The sequence below is a fragment of the Hemicordylus capensis genome, chromosome 2 (genome assembly GCF_027244095.1).
Source record: "Hemicordylus capensis ecotype Gifberg chromosome 2, rHemCap1.1.pri, whole genome shotgun sequence".
In the NCBI taxonomy this organism is placed as follows: domain Eukaryota; kingdom Metazoa; phylum Chordata; class Lepidosauria; order Squamata; family Cordylidae; genus Hemicordylus; species Hemicordylus capensis.
The window spans coordinates 122,083,781-122,107,270 of record NC_069658.1 but is presented as its reverse complement, the minus strand read 5'-3'; the positions used below and the strand labels follow the sequence as shown (position 1 = coordinate 122,107,270).

The following is a 23,490-nucleotide window of genomic DNA, read 5'->3' as shown; positions in this document are numbered from 1 at the left end:
CACACAAACACCAGTTTTCTCTGTCTGAGAGTTTGATGGAGAACATGAGGGAAGTTTCAGATCAGCTGTACAGAATAAAGTTCTCTGCCAGTGAATGATTAAGTGCTTTCAAGTCAGTGTTGACTCTTAGCGACCACATAGATTCTCTCTAGGATGTCGTCAACTTGGCCTTTAAGGTCTCTCATTAGTGCATTCATTGCTGTTGTAATCGAGTCCATCCACCTTGCTGTGCGTCATCCTCTTTCCTTCAACTTTACCCAGCATTATGGACTTCTCAAGGGAGTTGGGCCTTCACCTGTTGTGCCTGGTGTATGATAGTTTGAGCCTGGTAATTTGTCCCTCAAGTGAAAATTCTGGATTGATTTGTTCTATGATCCATTTGTTTGTTTTCCTGGCTGTCCATGGTATCCTTAAAAGTCTTCTCCAGCACCAAAGTTTAAAAGTGTCAATACTTTTTCTGTCTTGTGTCTTCAAAATCCAGCTTTCGCATCCATAAGTGTCGGGGGAAACCATTGTCGGAACAATTCTAATCTTTGTAGGTATAGACATGTCACAGCATCTAAATATTCGTTCCAAGGCCTTAATTGCAACCCTACCAAGAGTTAGTCTGCAGAGTATTTCTTGACTGCTGGATCCTTTACTGTTGATGGTTGATCCTAAAAGGCAGAAGCTATCCACCACTTCAGTGTCTTCCTTATCAGTTCTGAAGCTGGTTGCTGTACTCGTCGTCATTAGTTTAGTCTTCTTTACATTTATTAGTCCCATTTTTTCACTGTGCTCCTTGATTTTCATTACTAGATCATCTGCATTCTCAGCTATCAGAGTGGTGTCATCAGTGTAGTGCAAGTTACGGATATTTCTTCCTCCAGATTTAAAACCACGCTTCTCTTCTTCCAGTCCAGCTTCTCTCAGTATATGTTCAGCATATAAATTGAATAAAGAAGGAGAAGTTATACAGCTTTGTCTTACTCATTTGCCAATCTGGAACTAGTCTGTCTCACTATGTTACATCTGGACTGTGGTTTCCTGTCCTGTGTATAGGCTTCTCATGAGAACAATGAGATGTTCTGGGATGCCCATTTTCCTAAGGATATCCCACAGTTTGACATGGTCAACACAATCGAAGGCTTTTCTGTAGCCAAAAACATTTTGACTTCTTTTTGGTATTCTTTGGCTTTCTCAATTATCCAGCGTGCATCAGCAATGATGTCTCTTGTTCCTTGGCCTTTTCTGAAACCATCTTGAACATCCAGCATTTCCCTTTCCATGTAGTGCTCTAATCTGCATTGGATGATCCTGAGCATTATTTTGCTAGCATGTGAAATTAAGGATATTATGCGATGGTTTGTGCAATGAGTTAGTCTCCTTTCTTTGGTATGGGTATGTAGACTGACCCCTTCCAATCTGTTGGCCATTGTGGTGTTACCCAAATTTGCTGGCATAGTTTGGTTAGAGCCTTGACTGATTCTTCTTCTGTTGCCTGCCATATTTCTGTAGCTATTCCAAATCATTTTTACCAATGATTTATCTTGATTCATGAATGGAAAAGATTCTCTCTCAGTGCAATGAGTGTTGTGTAATCCACCCCTCCCACCCACCCCAAAAGTGCTCTGGCTCAGACCTATGGATTTGTGGTGAATGATCATAAAGTATGTGGATTGTTTGGGCATTGTGTAATTATCATTTTTACAAATGCACTCATGTTCTAGTTGGCTTGTGAATTGTGATTCAGGGGCGCTGTGTGAAAGCATGAGGCTTGTGTTGAGTTCTTAAAGTTTCCTGGCCCTGCCCCCAACACCACTCCCTGACTTGTATCCCTTCTTCAGGCAACAGAATGTTGGTAGCCTACTAGAAGCAGAGAGATAACAGTGTAGCTACTATGGAAGAATTAAAAAAATCAGGTTATGGAGGTAAATGGTGGGCAGCTATGCCAGGCAGGCAGGGCAACATCTGCTGCTTTCTGTCTGTTCCCTGCCTTCCCCAGAGGAAGGAGCAACAACCCAGCAGAAGGCAGTTTATGCAAGAGGGTGGGATGGGAATCCTTCTCATTCCATTCTTGCACTTGCTCACCCTCCTTCCTGCCTTGCCACTTCTCCATGTGCCTGCCTCTCCATGTACAGTCTTGCAGAGTTCTGGGACCACAGAAAGTGCCATGGCTTCCTGGCACATCCCAGCTCAACTACGTTCATTCTGTGTTACTGTTTTTATCTGGAATTGCTATCCTTTGTTGACTGACTTCTAATGGAGCACTCACATGAAATCATTTTCAAATATTTGAATACCAGAAGCAACTTGAGCAGTGTCCTTCGTCTGCCCATTATTATCTTCTACAATGACTTGTCTTTCTGGAAGGAGGAAGAGACACAGGGCAGTTGGCTGGCTGCAATGGCAACTCAGAGCAAGGAAGGGGAAAGAAGAGGAGCAAGGAGTGGGTGGTGGTTGTAGAAGGCCCCCTGCTGTGTGGGGAAGAAACCAGATGAGTACAGAGGGGAAAGGAAAAACACCCCATGGGAGCAAGACAGATGGAAAAAGCTGGCCATTTTTGCTACCCTGTTTTGGGTTCATGTGCATCTCTTAATTATTATTTGTGCCATTTCCTCAAGGTAAAGGTAAAGTGTGCCATCGAGTCGGTGTTAACTCCTGGAGACCACAGAACCCTGTGGTTATCTTTGGTAGAATGCAGGAAGGGTTTACCATTTCCATCTCCCACGCTGTATGAGATGATGCTTTTCATCATCTTCCTGTATTGCTGCTGCCCGATATAGGTGTTTCCCATAATCTGGGAAACATACCAATTAGGATTCGCACTGGCAACTTCTGGCTTGCTAGTCAAGTCATTTCTCCACTGCGCCATTAGGTGGCTGGTTCCAGGCCATCTAATGGGCTAGCTGGGTGCTGGCGAACATGCTTAAAATCTGATAAATAGCCTGCTTGGCTCACCCTCAGCACACCCCATTCCTCTAGCTCATGGTGGCTAGAATTATTCAAGTTTTCGGCGCCATGGTTTGGCACCGCAAAGCAGCAGCAGGCGTGGGATGGGGTGGCGGAAGGAGGCCCCCTGGACCTTGGAGGCCACGGACCGGGGCCCCAAGGTCTGGGAGTAAGAGCGCCTCTGCCTTTTGGGGACAGGGAGTCATTTTATTTATATCGATGTAAACCACTTTGGGAACTTTTGTTGAAAACCGGTATATAAATATTCATTGTATTCATATTATCTATGGTAGCAGGGCTGGGAAAGATCTCTGCCTGACAACTTGGTCCTTGCCTGCTAGTCAAAAAGAAGGCCATACTGGGCTAGAAGGACCAATGACCTGATTCATTGTCAATAGCGTCACATGTTTGCAACCATTTGCATTCAGAAGTATGCCCCACTGTATTCAGTGGGGGCTTGCCAGGTCAGTGTGCATAAAAATGTAGGCTTGCGGCACAATCCTGTACATGTTTACTGAAAAGTATCCCACTAAACTCAGTGGTGCTTATTCCCAAGTAAGTGTGAGAAGCCTAAATCAACTTATGCACCATGTGCACAAGTCAACCAAATAAAGCTTTTTGAGCCCTATCGGTTCCAGTGGGAGACATTGTATGTGCATTTTACCTATTAAAATCGAGTGCTTAGCTGAATTCTTATTCTCACGGAGTATGGAAAGTTCTGAAGAGTTTGGCAGTATGTAGTTTTAAACATTTCCCTGCAATTATTATCCAAGTATAGATTAGGCAGAGTTTAATCCAAACTAAACAGTGGTACATGATGCAACCCTCGCGTGATTGCATTTTTGATGGTCTTCAAGTAGCACTTAAGTACTGTCTTGATATCCTGACTAGCAATGCAACAGTGCTTCTGAAATATTAAACTAACTCAGCTCCCCTGCTGGTTCAACAATGGCAAATTTTAAGAACCTCCCCTTCCCCAGAAAATGTTCTGTGCCACCTAAGAATATAGCATTAAGGGTCACACAGCCCTCAGGGACTTATTTTGGGGTGACACGGAGCTTCTAGGGGAAGGGGGGACATAGAAACCACTCTCCCCTCACCACCCATCCAGTGCAGTGTTAATATGGAACACTTCAGAAGCAACACCGATGCTTATCCTGTTGTACCAGTGCTTTGATGATCAGGATGTCAGCCACTATTTTCACCGTACCCTGTTCTACCTCTTGGTATTAAGGCATTGTTTGTGTTGTGCAACTTTACATGTGGGAACATTCAAACATATAATGCATATTTATGGTCAGTGTTTCTCAGACTTTTGATACTGGTGCATTATTCTCCTCTTCTGGATTAAGACTGGACACACACTTCAGTCAGAGAACAAAAGCTACTTCATTAGGAACATAGGAAACTGCCATATACTGAGTCACACCATTGGTCAATCTAGCTCAGTATTGTCTTCACAGACTGGCAGCGGCTTCTCCAAGGTTGCAGGCAGGAACCTCTCTCAGCCCTATCTTAGAGAAGCCAGGGAGGGGACTTGAAACCTTCTGCTCTTCTCAGAGCGGACTCCACCCCCTGAGGAGAATATCTTGCAGTGCTCACACATCAAGTCTCCCATTCAGATGCAACCAAGGGAGACCTTGCTTAGCTATGGGGACAAGTCATGCTTGCTACCACAAGACCAGCTCTCCTCTCAATTCTATTCTTATTTTTTTTATTTACATATTTAATTTTACATCTCTTTTCATAAGAGTTGCTTATGAAGTGAATTCCGATCATAGAGGAGACATCAGAAACTGTGAAGGCTGAAAACGGAGTGGCTTCTAGAATTTGGGGCTGGCTCCTAAATCCAAAGAAAATTTGACAAGGCCTGGCTTATGCTGTCACACATGGTTTAATGCAGTAGAGGGAGCTGGAAAGGATTTAGTCGTGGTAGGGAAATTCTGTTGGATTAGATCCTAAGATTGCCTCTACGTCCTCCCCACAGCAGCCTTCTGAACTGCCCAATCAGTCTCCAGTCAGCAGGGAAAGCCCCCCCACAACTGTTGCAAGTTTGGAGGGTCTTTTAACCTTCAGGAAAAACTTTGTGGGCAGCTTGGATGGCTGCTGTAGGGAGGAGAGAGTAGGTTCTAACTCACTGTAGTGTTTGCCTTGCCAGGGGTGGACAAGAGGGCAGCAGAGCCATCATAAAAATCAAGTATTATAGTATTGCTCTGTCGTTCCATCACATTCAGAAAGGATGTTGGATAAGCCTATGTACAGCTTGTTTTCATTATACCTATTCAACAGAAAGTTTCAGGAAACCTTCTGAAACCTTTTTGACATCTCACTTCTCTGCTCTCTCATTCTAACTACACCACCTAACAGAGGCGGCTGCATTTCATTAATATATTAAAATTTCATATAAGCCTCAAACAGTTAGGTAATTATAAGCAGTATTATCTTAAAATAACTTTTATTTCATGAAGTCCATGAGTGAGAACTATTTGCCTTTATATAGGTAAGAAAATGACTTAATGGAGAGTGATTGACTACTTCTCATTCAAAGCAGCTTTTGGATTGTAGATTTGTGTATTTGTAAATGTTGTTCCATATGTTGGCCGTATGTTTCCAACAAAGTACAGAGCAACATGAAGTCATGTTTATTATTGCTTTCTGCATTATTGCCAGTAGGCTTAGCATGCGAAACTGAGTATGCCACTTGAACCTCAGCTACTCAAGATACGCTAATTGTTCTGGGTTCTCTACATAAAAGTAAATATTACACATGCATTGTAAATACTGAAGACCAAATGAATGGTTTAGAAAAATAACTATGAATTATTCTTGTTGAATGAATCACTGTTGAGCCGTATATCTCCTACAATGAACCAGATCAGTGGTGGAGCCAGTTGCATGCATACTTCTGGTAAAAGGGGTGCCACTTCTTGGGATAACATCGGAAAAATGAATTGCTGAAGGTCATAGCTTTAAGCATCACAAGAGTCTAAAGCTTGAAGGATGCCCCCAGTTCTTTAATTGAAGCTACTACGGTTGTTCTTCGTAAGCTATCCAAAAGGTTTATTGAAGTTTATATGTGCCTCAGTCCAATTCACACATGAAAGTGTATACCCTCGAAACAGTTTCTCTGTAGTAGGTATATTGCCTATTATGATATATGCATTAGTTCTGAAGCATAGTTGGGGACATGTGTACGTATCTGACATCGACATAATCACCCCTGTAAACATGAGCGAACGTCACATGCGTTCCATTCTTTCTTTTGATTTCATGTATTACTTTTGTACTTGCCCTTCTTTCAAGGAGCATTGGGAGGCATCAGTGGGGCTATCCATTTTATCCCCAACTCAGGCAAATTAGGCGCAGAAGAAGTCCATAGCCACCTACTGAGCTTTGTGGCTGAGCAGAAACTTTGAATCCAGGTTGTCTCTTTCTCCAGTTCTTTATTTGCTACACAGCAATGTCCCTCTTCTTTCAATACTTAAAATGGGTTTCCCCACACACAACTCTAAAAGTACAAGCTGATTAGTGTAAGCATTAATATTTTAATTTTTATTCTCTAAAAATCAGTTATGGGTTGTGTTATATCCTCCCCACATTGTTTTTACAAAGGTGAGCAATGCTGAGAAGTGTCATATTTCATAGAACAAATCATTCTGGGGCTTGCGCAACGTTCTTCATTTATCTACCTGAAACTCAAAAACTTTTGTAGTACTAAAAATGTTCTCCTTTCTCCTCTTGCTCCAGTAAAAATTCCTTTAATTCATTTAATCCGTTTTTAGGGTCTGATTTATGCTGCATTCTACCCCTTTCCCTTCAATGAATTACTGTTTCCCCCGAGGATCAACTAATACATTCCATGTGTGTTATGATGAGATTGTCTTGCCAATATTTCTTTGGCACCTAAATAACTTTAGTTTGTGTAGAGTTAGCTGCATAATTGGCCACTAAGAATTAAGTAAGACTTAGCCTCTAGAGCCTCTTCAGTTTTCCGTAAGAGAAAAAAAAATCTAGGCTTAAATGTAGGTAGTCACAGGGTGTCTCTACATAATTTGTTTAAATGCATCAACAAACCATTTTCATGCTGCTGTCTGGCATCAAGTTTTGGAAGAACATTATGCTGTGTGAAAAACTTAGAATAAATACTGAATTCAATACCTCATTCCCAGTAGCAGTTGGTACCTGATGTTAGCACAGTGCCTCTAAATAATGTCAGCTAGTACAAAATTAAAGTGACAGGGCCATGTCTCTTCTTCCTGCAACATTATCTGTTATTTTAGCCTCGCTAAATGTTTTGATGCCATTGAAGATGTTCTTCCATAGGTTTTTAAATGTATCAGATGTGTGCTACTTATCTCTTGCACTGTGAGCCAGGTGAATAATGAGATAAGAACAGTTTTTCTCTAAAAACAGCTTTTCCATTTCTAGCTCATCCATGTCTCTAACTTCTGTGGTCTACAGAATACAGATGAGTAATATATCTAGTAACTGTCTGACTGTGATTAAAGAGATCCCATTCAATCAATCAAGGCCTATTAGTTTGTAGGGCTTGTTGGGCTTAAGTAGCTAACACCTGCTTTCACTAGTCTTTGGCATACCTAGCCCAATGGAGGAAGATCACTTTTGGGCTCTGGAAGCTAGCCCTTCAAAATTCAGTATTCTAAGTTTCTCAAATAGCATTGTCATATTCAGTATCCTAGAAATGTTAGTGTTAATGATACTGCTATTGGGGTATTGGCAAACCACCCCGACTAACCTTTGGGCTTAGATGGGAAATCAACAACTCTAGAGGGAGCATTTCAGAATAAATTTGTGCAAAGCTTTGACCAACTCATTACTGAGTTGGTCAAATGCAATCGGGGTGGTTTTTTTTAGGGTTTAGGGGTACAAAAAGAAAATCTTGATTAGCAAGCAACACAATATTAACAAACAAAGCTAACCAGGCTAACAATGCTAATAGTGCTAAATTGAAGCTCATGAAGAGGCATTTTGGCTTGAGATCTGAATTAAATCAACTCAGGGCTGACCAGAGAAACTGTCTTAGAGAACAGGTTTAGACTTTAAAAGGGAGTAGAAAGAGGGGAGCAAAAGACTTAGGAGCAGGGATTAGTATACCTCACTTCCTTTCCATTGCTGTGTTTGGACACTTGTTGCTCAACTGATGTTGAGGGACTGGTCTCTTCCAGGAGGGCAGAATGCAGGAATGGGGACCCGAGTGGCACTTGAGAGTCAGGGAGCTAAGAAAAGTCCAAAGGAGGTCTGATATCAGGGAACTATTCTCTCGCTGCAGCCAGGCTTGCTGCACAGATAAGGCCTGGGAGCAGGGTGGAGCTGGAGGCAAATAGCGGGACGGGCACAAGAGCCAAGTCACAGCAAAGATGGTATAGCTGATGCCAAGACACACACAAACGTAATGAGTGAATCCAGAGAAAAGAGACACTGCTTGGTGGTTTTGGGGACAGAAATAGGCCACATCTTGCTCTGGGGCCAAATGTTGATGACACCTTTCTGCTTCAAAGGGTGACATACGTGATACACAAAAGAATACATTTTGTCTTGTTCAGACTTTACTGGGTGTGCTCTACCAGCACAATGGAGTGAATAGATTTGAAAAACTTATGCAGGATGGAGTGGAATGGGTGCTTTAGTGCTTATCTCGTGTTGTCATGAAGGACCTTGATAGGTGCTGGAATGTGTTAACAAGCATGCCTCTCGAGCCAACCATTAATGCTTCTTTTTAGAGAGAGATGAGCCTGTTACCTCTTAACTTATTCCTTCCTGCAAAGGCAGTAAGTTCAAAAACTAATCCGATGTGCCAGCATGGAGGACAGTATTTGGCTAGTTCTGTTAGAAAAATAGTGCTTAATTAACTCAGGTCTACTTCGACTTACTCACCTGCACTGAAATCAGAGAGGAGAGCAGAGGAATAGTCCTCTTTCAGTCATGAGTTTGACTTGACCTGGAGCTACCTTTCCCCATGCTACCAGCCAAGTGACATACCCTCGTGAGTTAGCTCATGCAAGCAAATAGTGAGCCCACGATTCCATGAGTTCAGAGGGACCAAATGGAAACAACAAGCCTGTAGCTCCAAACCAGGTGTAGGGATGCTGTTGGGAGCCCTCAAACAGGCTAGCTTGGTAACAGTAGCAACCCACAAAAAAATTACTAGCCCATATTTCCACAAAGATCTGTCAATTATTTATAAGCTAGAAGAGGTAATGGAGGAGAACCAGCCTGGGAGACTTGAGAAAATTTGGTTATCTGGACATGGTTTGGCTCACCATGAGCAACCAGGCCAAATGACTGTTCAAAAGCAGGAAAAGATGAGAAGAGCCTTGCTGGATCAGGCCCTAGACCTATCTAGTCTATCATCCTGTTTCTCACAGTGGCCCACCAAATGTTTCTGGAAAGCCCATAAGTAGGAGATGCAGGCATGTCCCCTCTCCTGCTGTTGCTCCCCTGCAATTGGTAAACCAGCATGCTGAGTGTTGCTATCATTTTGGCAGAATTAGAGACACCTGTGACCTCAGACTTCAAAAATGTTATAACCAGGTGCTATAAGCACCTGGACAGAGAGCAACTTTTGGAATGCAAAGGTTTTCTAATCTTCAAAATTTTAATACCATTTTAATACCATTCTTAATTTAATTTTATCTGCTACTGTGCCCTTTCTGGAATTTTGTTGTGTGTTTTTTAAATCCTCTCTTGCCCCCCAAGAGTCTTAATTTTTTTAAAACAAAGTTTTTCATAGTTAGGTATCCCTAGTGTGACTGGCTTTCTAGAAATGATTATGGTGGAGTTGCTCTTTAGTTCTACAGTAGCTGCTTAAAATACGCCTATCATGCTGGTGTCCAGAGCTTGCCCATTTCCCCAGCACCGCTGGTTTTGTTCATCATTTCTGTTTTTGCCTTTGGTTTTTCCTTGAGTCATTCCCAAGTTTTCCTACAGCCTGCTTGTTAAGAAAGTCTTGATCATGTTTCCTGAGTGTTGTCATAAGCTAGAGCTAGCAACATTACCTTACTGAGCCATTCATTGGGCAAAATTCATTGTGTTTGAAATGTACAGTACAGAGTCATATGAAATAAAGGATAGTTATCTTTAGCTTTTTACTTTTTTATATGCTTTAATTTCTAGCATTATGTTTATTGTGAAATTATCATGAGAGAGTGAATGATTGGTGTTGAAAATAAGGCTGTCCCCTAGGGATCCTAACCAACTGGAGCCTTAATCTCAGTTGGGGATTTCAGATGTTACTGTAATAAACAAGAAAAGAAAATGTTGAAGCTGCCTTTAGGCTGCTTAGAGTTCTCCTTCTATTCCTACCCTTTGACATTATTAATTCAGATCCTATGCACAGACACCAACACATTAGATGAGTACTGCTATACATATTATGTATTCAATTTTTTTCTGTTTTTTGGTGAAACTAGAATACTTTACAATGGAACACAAAGGCTCTGCTTAGTGTGTCTTGCTGTCTCAAGCTAACATGTCCCTTCTAGACATGTGGGGACATGATGTAACACCTTTGCTGCTGTTCAGATTGTACTCCCATTAACTCTTTTTTCTTCTGATAGTGAACAAAGTAGTTTGTGCTAACAGGTTGACTACATCTTGATAGAAAAATATGGGTTTGTGACCAATTGCAAATAATTTTAAGGAGCTGTTTAAGTGGTAGTTAATTTTAGTTGTTTCTATTGGTTCAGTTGACCTAATGGTTTAGTGACAGTGTGTATTTGCATGCTGGGGAAAAACTAAACAAATATTGGTAAAGCACCAGTCCAGTTCTCCTTGTGTGATATCAACTTCCAGTGATGCAAAGACTGGCCGTACAGCAATATAAATAAGCATTGTGTGTCTTGGTAGTTTAGACAGACCAGTTTGTACAAACTCTGCACAAATGCACAGCTGCTTTCTTGGAGTTCCATATTCTACAAAACATCATTAAAATAAATGTTAGATGTTACTCTGTATCATTGGCCCAATTGGAAAGCACATAGAGGAAACTGGTGTTGTTTTTTTAAAGACAGCTTTGGAAGTAATGTCAAATGTGGATTCCTCCTTTTGAAATGTGAAATTCCAGCCAGTTTGAGCAAGTTCTAGATGTTAGTTCAAATTTCATATTCCACCATCCAAATGACACAATTTCTGTGTAGTATTTGCACAGATCCTAAAGTTGCAAACTCTTGAAAATATGTTTCAGCACCAGTCCAGAGCACATCAACATTTTAATATATGTAATTGGGTATCATGCAGATAAAATACATTGTGAAAGGTGATTGATACAAGCTTAATGTATTTGAGCCAGTTCAGTACTGAATATCAAAGAACATAAAAATAAATGCCAGTTGTGCCTGGGGAAAAAAGACTTCTGAAGTTCTGAAAAATCCACATTGGTATGAACATCTGTAGTTCTTGAATGAAATTTGTCTAGCATTCAAAAAGTGGAACTATTTTCAGGAAGCCAGTGAAAATTAAAATTTGGTGTTCAGTTCTAGTTCAGACACTAACTTCTATTTATTTATTTATTTTCACATTTATTTCCCGCTCTTCCACCAAAGAGTCCAGAGCAGTGTACATGATTATGTTTATCCTCACAACAATCCTGTGAGGTAGGTTAGGCTGAGAGATACATGAATGACCTAGAGTACACAGTGAGCTTCATGACCATATGAGGATTTGAACTCAGATCTTCCCGGTGGCTCTTGTTGCGGGTGGGGGGGGGGATAGTGGCTTTTTAAAAAACTGGTTAGATTACCAGGTCAGATCATTTGAGCTGGTTCTGAAATGGGGCATAGGGTCTATTGAAAGGGGGGACAATTGTCCCCAGATGCACAAGGTCTGGGGATGGCCCCTTGGCTAGTCCCCCTTGAGGGGACTACAAGCTGCTACAGCTCCTCCCCTCTCCACCTCTCAGTTGTTCAGTAGGTGGGCTGGGCTTCTAGAGAGGCCTCTGTGTAGGCCTCACTGAAGCTCTCCAGGCAGCAAGGAAGGATGGAGGCAGAGTGGCCAGCACTGGCTGTCCTTGTCCACCCCAGCTCTCTGCAGACCCTCTGCCCAGCCCATTCAGCCCAACCTTTGCCTGCTTAGTAATGGAGATAGAATGTGATTTCCTTTTTGTAGTTATCCCTCCCCCCCCGGATATTTAGGGATCGGCTTGCCATAGGGCTTTGATATGGGTGGGAAGGTAGAGCAGAATGAGAAGTCTGTGGATATATAATTTGAAACAGTTTGGAGAATTGGTTGGCTTGAAAAAAAAAAAGTTAAACTATCAAAAAAGTCCTATTTTTTTGAGGGTTTCAGTGAAATGTACTTCCAGCTAAATGTGGTTAGATTTGCTGCCTGAGGCTGCAAGTTTCCACACACTTACCTGGGACTTTTACACACAGCAGGCTTTACTGGGAGACTTTACTGCAAAATCAGTTGTCTCAAAAAACCAACGCAAATAGTGGGATTTTTTACCCCAGATATATAACGGGCTACACTCTAACGTGCAGTGAAAAACCCAAATTGTGTGTGAAGTGCTCCCCGATAACTCACAGGGACTTCAGGGTAAATCTGTCTGATATGTGAATGCCCCCCCCCCTCCATTCCAGAGGAGATATGTGTTAAAGGGCTTTAAAAGCCCCATGTGGAAAAACTTCCAGGAAGCAAACTTTACTGAATTTGTTAGGATTTCTGAGAAAACATACATAGGCTCACACTGCATGGTTGAAAGTCTCCTTTGTTAATCTGCAGCAAGGGGCCCATTTTAAAATCTCATCCCCAGGCCCACTCCAACCTTGCTATGCCCCTGGATGAAGATACATTTCATGCACAATAACATCAAGTTTGCATGCAATTTTATTATGAAATGAAATTGTATTATGAATGAATGAATAACTCATTCATGGGGGGAAGCATTTTTACAAACAGGATCAACATATGAGAAAAAAGATTTAATCATACCGTTGAAAATTGAATGCCTGATTATTGAATCACTTAATTTGAACCAGTTGACAGCTGAACCACTGACAACTTTGAACCCGTTGCCACTTTTTGTATTTAGAGATTTTGTCCTTGACAGCCATTTTAGGTTCAGGTAAAATTCTGGTTCACCAGAAAAAGTCTATGAACTGGTTTTTAGGTTTGAGTTCAGGTACTTATAGCTGTGTGGTTTGGTTTCTGTGTTAAGCAAATTCCTGAACTGAATGTTAAATTGCTTTTGAAACTAGGGGAGGTTTCTAAAGATTTGCTGTTCAAAGAAAAATAATTTTTCTGCTGGGCTAGTACAAGCACCTTGTAATGATGAGCCCAGGCATCTCTTTGGAGCCTGGCTTTTGACAAGTGTATGCACTAGGTCAAAGTAATTTGACCACCAGTACTTCTTTCCCCAACAGACACAGCCTAGGATTTCTTAGAGCAAAAGTATCCTAATAGTTTGAATAACCTGTACATTGACTTTTAAGCATGAACGTATGTGCTTATAAGCACATTATAAGCACGTATAAGCATGTACTAAGAACTGATTTTCTGTATGTGAAATCCTAATCCACAAGTCAGATTTTTGTCTTTTGATACTTCAGACAATAAATAATTTAAACAGTGGACTGCTTCACCCATCGTTTGATGCCTCCCATCTGAAATGTACAAACAGACTTAGTTGAAAGAGCATTCTATTATGAAGTGATAAGAAGATATCAAAATTTAACTATGGTGATTTGATTTATAATAGCTCATTCATACAGTAAATGGGCACAGCTGGCATATCAGCCAAAGCTGATAGAAAGCACCTCTGCTCTCATCTCAACCTGCAAAATCAAGGAGAGGTGTGGATCCAGAAGTACTCCCAGACTGAGAACCTGTTCCTTTTGGGGAAATGTGACCCCATCTAGAACAGGTAGATCAAGATCGTCTTGGGAGTTCTGAGCCCACACAATAAGTACCTCCGTCTTATCTGGATTCAGCTTCAGTTTATTCTCCCTCATCCATAACTGGTGGTTAAAAGGGGCCTATAGCAAAATAATATTTTTGTATTAAATAATAAGATTAAATATAATACGTTTAAGTTTTGTTTGATTAAATAAAATAAAAATAATTAACTCCCTGTTGTCTAAGTTGTATTTAAATTTGAATTCATCCTTGCTTTCTTGCTTTTACCCTGTAAAGACATTTGGCTTTGGGGACTCATTGCTCCTCAAAATCAAAAAGACAGTTAGCTCATTTTATTTTTTTCCTGTCCAATGTAAAGCATTTTCAGAAAATTTTAGAACATAAGAACAGACCTGCTGGATCAGGCCCAAGGCCCATCTAGTCCAGTATCCTGTTGCACACAGTTGCCCACCAGTTGCTACTGGGAAGCCCACACAGGGCATTGAAAAGTGGTATACAATGAAAATGAATAACAATGATGTCACACAAGTGCAGAGCAAGATCTAAAAGTGCACATACACTGACTGAAAACATGAATATATTTAAAAGATTAAATATTTTGCATGAAAGGCACATTAACCAAATATAGTAATTAAGATATTAACCAAAACAGTCAAATATGCAGCAGGATGGTGCTCAAACCAGCAGAAAGCAACACCAAATTCTCCATGATATGTGTATTGATCAAGTGCTATCTCATCAAGTAGTAAAACATTTTGTAACCTATTCTACAGGTGAAACTTTGAAAATTTGAATATCGTGCAAAAGTCCATTAATTTCAGTAATGCAAATTAAAAGGTGAAACTGATATATGAGACAGACGCATTACATGCAAAGCGAGATAAATCAAGCCTTAATTTGTTATAATTGTGATGATCATGGCGTACAGCTCATGAAAACCCCAAATCCACAATCTCAGATAATTAGAATATTACATGGAACCAAGAAGACAAGGATTGAAGAATAGAACAATATCGGACCTCTGAAAAGTATACAGTGTACTGTGCTTGATTGGCCAGCAAACTCGCCTGACCTGACCCCATAGAGAATCTATGGGGCATTGCCAAGAGAAGGATGAGAGACATGAGACCAAACAATGCAGAAGAGCTGAAGGCCGCTAATGAAGCATCCTGGTCTTCCATAATACCTCATCAGTGCCACAGGCTGATAGCATCCATGCCACGCCGCATTGAGGCAGTAATTGCTGCAAAAGGGGCCCAAACCAAGTACTGAATACATATGCATGCTTATACTTTTCAGAGGTCCGATATTGTTCTATTCTTCAATATACAATATACAAAACAACCTTTTAAGAAAAGATTTTAAGAACATCATAATACATCAGATTGCATAAAACCCTTCACATCTTAATGAAATTCATAACTAAATGATCAGTATCCACCTGTAGTCATACAATTATTGTCCTCTTAATAACATAGTCTTGTAATCTGCAGAATCAACATGGTGTGTTTTTAATATAGTTCTATTTAAACTTCTTGTTCCAATACTTCAAAACCAGACTCCAGCCTGCAAAAGCTTGACTTGGGTTTAATCTGCCAGTTCTATTATGCCTAATTGCAGAAACATTTGACATAATCATTATACATAATGTAATTCGCTCTTTGAGGAGATTTGAGGTAGTGTTCCACTATTTTGCTATCTAGATTCAATCTGTTGCCACCATAAGAAACAGCAGTCTTTTATTAACAGTTGCCTGAACTTCTCCCAAGTTTGGCAGAAAAACCAGCCTTGAAGATATTTTTTCTTTAAAAACTGGTTTTAATACCTTTGCCATGGTTTTTCAAAACAGATCTAATTCTATAACACCCCCACCATATATGCATAAAATCTGCTGGATGGATTTTCACAATACCAGCAGGATAAATTATGTAAACCAGATAGCCTCCTAATTCTAAGTGGTATGTAGTACCATTGTACGTACATAATTCTATAGTGTTTCCTTTGATTGCAGTATTGAAAGGAACTGAAGATCCTAAAATAGCAGCAAAGGTTTGCCAGTCCCACTTTAGTAATCTCCAGTTGTAAAACTTGATCCTTCTAACATTGATGATATTTATTAGAAGAAGCTTCAAAATTAATCAGAATTTCATCAATTTTTATAACAAGCCCTTTAATTCTAAACGAGGGAGTAAATTCTCAAATTTTGTCAACTTCCTAATCACATAATAGTGTCTATACTTTAACCACCACCACCATCCCCAAGGTATTGAAAAGCAAACATTTGTATTTTGTATCCTATTTCTTATCTCCTTCTGTGGCATTAATACCTTGTTGTCTCACCAAATCGTAGCATGGGTGTAGCTATAGTACTGCCAGGTAATGCACATGTCCTAACAACCTCAGCCTTCTAGCTACTGTGTATTACCAATGCTGGAAGCTGCATAGGGCTCCATCCTCCTGTATCCTGTTTGCTTATAGTGTTGCTTGCAAAAACCATGCACAGAGTTAAACATCTTAATTTTTTCTTTCTTTCTGTCTATTAGTCCTAGTTTCCAGAGCAAATAAGTTTTGACTTTCCTTTCAGCCAATATGTTTTGACATTTGAGTATGTAATCAGGAGACTCAGAGATCCCAGGGCCTTGTCCATCGATTAAGCCACCAATGATTGATTCTCTTCTAGTAAATGTTTTACTAGCAGGGATGTAGGGAGCTTGGCTGTGAGCAGGGGACAAAGTCCAGCCAGCGGCTTTCCCATCCCATGGTTGCGTGTGAGAAGTGTGCATGGCCGCAAGCCATGCCCCCTGCATCTAATGTCAGATGCAAGGGGATGGGACCAATGGCAAGAATGGGGCTATCAACCTCGGGCAACAGAGTTTCATTTTCCCTGTCAGCAATTCCATGAACCGCTGACAAGTGAAATGAAGATGATGTTGCAGAAGTGATGGAGGAGAAATGGGAGAAGGCAGGGGGGCGTTTCTGCATCTTCTTACCTCTGAAAACACCCCAACAGCCCTGCCTCATATTATACGGAACAGGCACTGACGAGACTAAAGACTTGCTGTGCAAGGGAGAGCTTGAAACCCTTCTCTCACATATACCCACACCCACTCCAAGGAGCGTTCTCATTCTCCAAACGAGGTATATTTTCCACTCAGCTCCTATGGATACAATTGCAGGGGAAACAGGTCCAACAGTCCTAGCCAAATGGCACCAGAAAGAAAAATACTCTACTTCCAGGCAATGCTAGAAGCACCAGAAATAGAAGAAATAGTCTCCACCACCTTGTAGGTCTGAAAGAAAGGCAGCCGCTTGTTTGGGGAGGAGGTGGGCAGCGGGAGACGTGCTGCTTCTCGTTAGAATACTCGTTCCTCACCCCTGTGCCGTCTTTGACCAAATAAAATGTCAATGTCTCTCCACCCCACCCCCGCCATTTACCTTATTTTGCACCAGCCAAGAAGCCAGGGCTGACGGCCTTGTTCCCAGCATTGCCCTGCCCCTTGCATCTAGCATCAGATGAAAGGGTGGAGCCAATACCAGGGAGAGGGTCTGACCCTCTTCCATTCCTTCCCAGCTTTTCACACCATCACAGCACAGCCAGTGTTTCAGTGAAATGCTGGCTGGAGAGGAGAGGGGCATGTGTTGCACTCCTAGCCATCGTGAGCTTCGTTCCCCAGCTGAGTGTGGGAGGGGGCAAGGGGGCACCCTGGCCAAGGGGGAGGGGAAGCCTTGGTGGCTCCCCTAGACCCTGGTGGTTGGGGGCCAATTGTTCCCCCTTGTTCCATTAACCCTATGCCCCTGAATCAGAATCAGCTAGGTTCCTAGCTCTGTGTATTTGAGGAATGTCATCTTCTATTGGTTGTAAGGATAACTTTGGCTCTGTCTGGTCCAACCTGTTTGGTGATATTCCCCCTCTTCTCTCCCCCACCCCATTCTTCTCCTTTTGTGAACTGTAGCAACTCTTTTTTTCCTCCTCCCTGGTTAAACTGGCTTAGAAAAACTGTAACCTGGTAAGTGTTCTTGTGAAGTAGGTGTGTATGGCTAAGTGAAGCTAATTTGCAAGTTGTTGGTTTTTGGTTTTTTGTATGCAAGAATCTCTATCTCAATTCTTGTTCCTAAACTTGTAAGTCTGAAGAGCATTTACTGTCCCATTTATCTTTTTAGCTTACACAGTTCCCTAAAATACAAAGAGCTTTTGGATATGTCTTCCCATCTATGTAGATGGAAAGACATATAGATGGGCTACTCACTCCCAATGAACAAATGGTAATGAACAAATCCCAATGATACTTAATGTTGTCCTTACTCGGGACTTCAGGGTAGGTATAAAAGCAGTGGGAACAGCAAGGTCCCTTAGAAAAGAGGAATCTGAAGAGGCAGGGAATGTGTAATGCCCAATTGGCCCTCTCCCCACCAAGGTCCTCATCACACCATCTATTGGCCATTTGTTATTTATAACAATTTGCTGTTACATTGGGAAACAATTTAAAACAGAACTGCAGAAGTTGGTCTTGAAACTTGATATGGTATCAAGTTTGATTCTTTTTTTATACCCCTTTTCAAAGCTGGTCCTGTGTATTATATATTTAGGACCACAATAGGTATGGAACAGAGTCAAGGAAAGACGATGAAGAAATGGCTTTTCCAAAGCAGCAAAGATTAGATGTCTTTTTTAATAATAAGAGAAGGAAAAATAAGTTCATATAGTGAGAATGATGCATCATCAGATCAACAGTGTTCTCAGTTTGAAGACAGGAATTCCAGACACCAAGTGTGTTGGAGCATCTCCAAAACTGTGTTCAAACTAATTAGACAAAGAGGTACCTCTCAAAGTGGTGACTTTCTTATATTTAGCAGGGGAAGAAATAGTCTCTATCCAACTCTAACACAGCATTCCTCCAGTAGCTGTTGCTGGTATCTACCTTGTTTTTCTTTTATGTTTGCCTCCCAAAGTAGGGATGTGGAAACAGGTTTGGGGGTTCGGGGGTTGGACTGGTCCCAGACCCCCTTGAAGTTTGGGGGTTTGAACTTTTTAAAAGTTTTTTTTTTAAAGGTTTACCTTAAAAATGCTCCTCAGGTTAGCGGGAGTGTGTGTGTGTGTAGGTTCCCCCCCCCACAGCCTTCAAAATGCCCCCCTTGGGCCTTTTAGGTCTGTTTGTGGGCTTTCCTAAAATGGTGCAGCTGCCATTCATGTGCAAATGGCCTCTGTGAGACCACGGGCCATGCCAGACCTTGTGAGGGGCCATTTGCACATGTGCAGCGGTGGCCGAACCATTTTAGGAAAGCCCAAATGGGCCAAAAAGAATGAAGGGGGGCATTTTGAAGGCCAGCGGAAGGAGGGGGAACCTCCGCACACACCCCTGCCAACCCGAGGAGAATTTTAAAGGTAAATTTAAAAAAAACTTTTCAAAGTTCACGAACCACCCCGAACTGAATCAAACCGGTAGGGGTTCAAAGGGTGCCAGACCAACTGGCCCGGTTGGGTTTGAGGCCGGTTTAGCCTCAAACCCAATCGGGCCAGCCGGTTTTGTGCACATCCTTATCCCAAAGGCACACTATCTTATTCCTTTCTTATGTGTTCAGCCTTGAGAATACTCTTGTTAAAAATATTAATGATATAATTACAATATATCTTATATTTTAGTGTATTTGAGAAATACAGTCAAGTGTCTTCAATGGAAACATGAAAAAGCTTACATTTACACAAATTAGCACATACAAAACATTTCAGAAGCAGGACCTGGTCTTCCTGAATTTGTTGACCAGCCCCTCACTGAGACCAATATCTGCAGCTAAAGAGAGACTGTGGGGGAGGAACTCAAACAGTGAAATGTGGGAAGGTACAGGGAATGGAAAAACAAAAATATCCCCCAAAGTGCATTGTCTGATGAGGATTTCGCTTGTGAGGGTGAAGCCACGGGTTTGGCTACCGTGTTGTGACTACTAGACCCTATGGTTCTCCAAACCACCAGTCCTCTAGTTTTCCCCTTTCTTGAACTAGGATTGGTAAAAAGGTTGGGGTCATGTTGCAAACAGGCATACTCTTAAAAAGTAAGGACTGTTTTTGTCAGGCAATTAGAACAGCTTCATCCTTAGAACCATTATTCAGAATGTGTAAACTCAAAACTTCTTTCTTTTTCCCCCTTCAGTGTGCAAAGATCCACCGTACAAAGTTGAGGAATCTGGGTATGCTGGTTTCATTTTGCCGATAGAGGTTTACTTCAAGAACAAGGTGTGTAATTCTGTGCTTTCAATTTCTACACACACACACACACAAACATATTGAGTTTTTTAGATCTCTTGATCGGTGTTTTGAGAGAACTCAGTAAATGTCAGTGTAAAATATGCTTTGCAATAAAACTGAGATGCTCTCATAGTTTTATAAGCCATTTTTAGCACATGAAGTCTGCTCTGGAAATCCGATAGCTATGTAAAGAAATTGGATGTAATTGCATCCAAATGTGTTAGACTTTATTGAAACTTGACAAGATATTCAACTCATACTTAAGGCAAATTTTAAAATGGTTCTAAATATGTGAGGGGGATGAGTAAGACCATAATTTATTTGCTTTAAATAATCTGTTCTTCCTGTATTCAAATCATGTCACTTACATTTCGTGTGTGCATTTGTGTGTGTGTGGTGTGTCTTGGAGGAAATTTAAGCGTTTTTTCTGCCACCATATATAATAGTTGCTGGAAAATGATTTTTTTTAGCCTAAAGGATTCCAGTGTCTGTAAAATAATTAACATTATTTGTGAATCATACATATGGTTAAAACAAACTTCCCTGTGTTCTTCATTGTCAGTTCTGCTGATTTGCAAAGATGCTTATTTCGTTGAACTTCTTGCTGGTGGTGGTTGTTATGCTTAAAACTGCATTAGGTGCTGTACAAAATAAAAACATGTCCATCTCAAGAGCTTGTAGTGTAACAAATGACTGCCTCTGAATTCTTGACAGGTGAGCAGATAATGCACACACTTTTAGTTAACTATTGAATTTCTATGGTGTGTCATATAGAGTTGTGCTCTTTTTTGGTTATATAAACAGAATAGATAATTGTATTGCTTTCCCCACAAAGAAATCTAAACTCTTAGTGTATCCATAAAAAACTGAAATGTTCCTCAAGCTTCAAACTGAGCTGTCATACTGGCCTTTCTCAAAAGCTACAGAATGCTATCTGGGTTAGAACTTTTCAATGAGATAAAGCTTCAAGTTTAGAGAGAATGCTCCTTTGAGGAGTATGTCTGATTGCTCTGTATCTTGTCTCCCCTCACCCTACTGCAACAGTGGGAATCACACCCACTGTTGATTCCTGCAGATTAAACCCAGGGCAGGTGGGAGAGAGGAGTAAAATGTTGTTTTGGTTGTGACACTGAATCTTAATATTCTTCTCTGAAGAATATGCATTTTAATAGACATATTATGTATAAACTCAGATTTTAATTGGAGATTTTGGATTTTTGTATGAATTGCATTTACAAACGTGTCTTTCAAAGCTCCATTCCTCGGCACCACATGTAGCAGTTCAAGAAGAAAAGGCTGCCCTAAGATATCTTGCCTCAGGGTGTAATTCTTTCTTGTACAGCAGTTGCCTGATTTTGTCCTCCTAAAAAAATTTATACTATGTTTACAACAGGACAATAATGTGATTCCTTTCCCTGATACTACAAACTGCATCATGATTGTCCAGTGTGTGAGTGTGTGTTATTTTTTATTAGAGGAGCAGCTAAATGATGGTAGCACTGTCTTTCTATTACATGTTTTCGCTATCTTCACTAAAGTTCTGGTACAGTGAGCATTAATAGTGTATCTTGTAGCTTTCCTTTCCTCATGAAATAGAGAGCATAATTACCATTTTAACAATTTGTACTCTCAATACATTGGAAATATAATGCAAGTTATAATTCTAACTGGCTAAAACCAACACATGGTGATCAGAGAGGAATATCTTCTACACAGTGGTCCTTTACGCACACACAACTGCAAAAGCATCAACTGTCTCAGTATTGGGAAAATTAACACAATGATAGAGGAAAACTTCGAAGGTGTGCAGAAAAGAGGTTTATTTTGCCCAATATGTTTTGAAGTCACGGAACTGTAAATGAGAGAACACTGTGCTCTCCCAGTTATGTTGTGAATAGATTAAGTTACTCTCTAACGTAATTAAGCAAATGCAAAATTTTACAACTCCAATCAGTAACATTTGACTAGGACTTAGTTTCTAGCTTCAGATATTCGTGGGACCACTCACCAGGTAATCTTGGGCAAGTCACTGTCTTTCAATAACTGTTCCTAAAATGGAAGTAGCGCATGTTACAATAACGGTTCCTAAAATGGAAGTAGTGTCATTGTGACGTATGCGGCGTGTGTGACGGCGGAGACAGGCACGCGCGCCGTGGCGGGCGCATGCGCCTGCCACCAGCTTCTACTTCTTGGAACTTTGGAAGCTCTTTCAGCCGCTTCAGGCAACGACAGGGGCAGGGGCGGCAGGGAGGAACTCTGCCACCCCAAAAATGTTTTAACCAAGTCCAGCGCCGGAGGGGGAAGAGTGGCGGGGGCAGGTAATTACTACCCCCCCCACTCTTAAAGCCACACTCCCTCATGTGCTGGACCGCCGGACCAGCCAAATTCCGGACCGGTCTGGAGGCCTTTTGCATGGCTCCAGACCGGTCCATGCATACTCCTACCTGGCTGGGCTTCCCTGCCCCACCTACCAGCCCTGGCAGTGTTTCAGTGAAACACTGGCTGGGGAGGAGAGGGATATACCTCGTGCTCCCAGCCAACGAGTGCTTTTGTTGCCTCCTGGGTCCAGGAGGTGGCAAGGGGGTGCCCTGGCTGAGGGCGAGGGGGTTCCTCGGCAGCTTTCCCAGACTCTGGTGGCCCCCTGCATCTGACGGCCATCCCCCTCCCTACACTTGCTCCATTATCGCCACACTGCTGATGCTTGCCATTTGACGTGGTGCCTTGATGATGCTGTTAGTTCAAAATCCTTCGTTGATCCTTACAAGTTGCAGTGAGTCTTAGGGAAGAAGACGGTGTCTAGTATGTCGCTTCCCCTGTGTTTTATCAAAGTTCATACCTTGAGTTATTTCTGTGAGGCAAGAGATAACCAGTGCAAACTCAGCAACGTGGGAATAGTATGCTTTTGGTAGCACTGTATTTTAAACAAACCTTGTTCTCTTAACAGTTGCCAAAGACAATTGCAACAAAGAGTTCATTATCAAGCCCTGGGGTTATAAAATACTATAAAGGTGTTGCATGAGTTTTGTACATAAATTGGTGGTGATTTCAAAATCAACTTATTTTCAGTCATTTTTCCTTCATGAAGGATCAATTTGTGTATTGAGTTCATAATAAACAACAAATGTGAAAATCAATTCCTGATTCTTAGAGGAATGCTAAACTAGCAGCAATGTATGATTTAATAAAACAGTTGCCTCGTTAGAGCATTGCTAAATGTTGGTGTTAAAAAAAAAGTTTAGTACGGTAAGTACAGCGTGCGTACTTTCTAAGTATTAAGTTTCTCTTTGCTTGGTCAGTCCTAAGGAGAATTACACTGCCTAAAAGCCAGTCTCAGTGAGGCCGTGACTAAAATGGGAAACCTAGTACAAAATGACAAAAATAATTATTCACTTGCAGAGATATTAAGGCAATCTTTAGATCAAGTTTAATATCCAATCTAACCTACT

General features: G+C 41.2%; 1 protein-coding gene across 13 annotated transcripts in view; it reads left to right on the top strand.

The window, feature by feature from the left end:
• MLLT3 (MLLT3 super elongation complex subunit) overlaps window positions 1–23,490 on the top strand; it is a 236,238-nt gene that overhangs the window by 124,246 nt on the left and 88,502 nt on the right. For 11 of the 13 annotated variants that reach the window (XM_053288054.1, XM_053288057.1, XM_053288052.1 and 8 more), the window contains one exon: window positions 19,950–20,032. In XM_053288054.1, coding sequence (XP_053144029.1) covers window positions 19,950–20,032 — 83 coding nt within the window. Of the gene's footprint in view, window positions 1–19,949; window positions 20,033–20,606; window positions 20,759–23,490 lie in introns of all 13 variants that reach the window. The other 2 variants (XM_053288064.1, XM_053288066.1) reach the window with 1 other exon arrangement.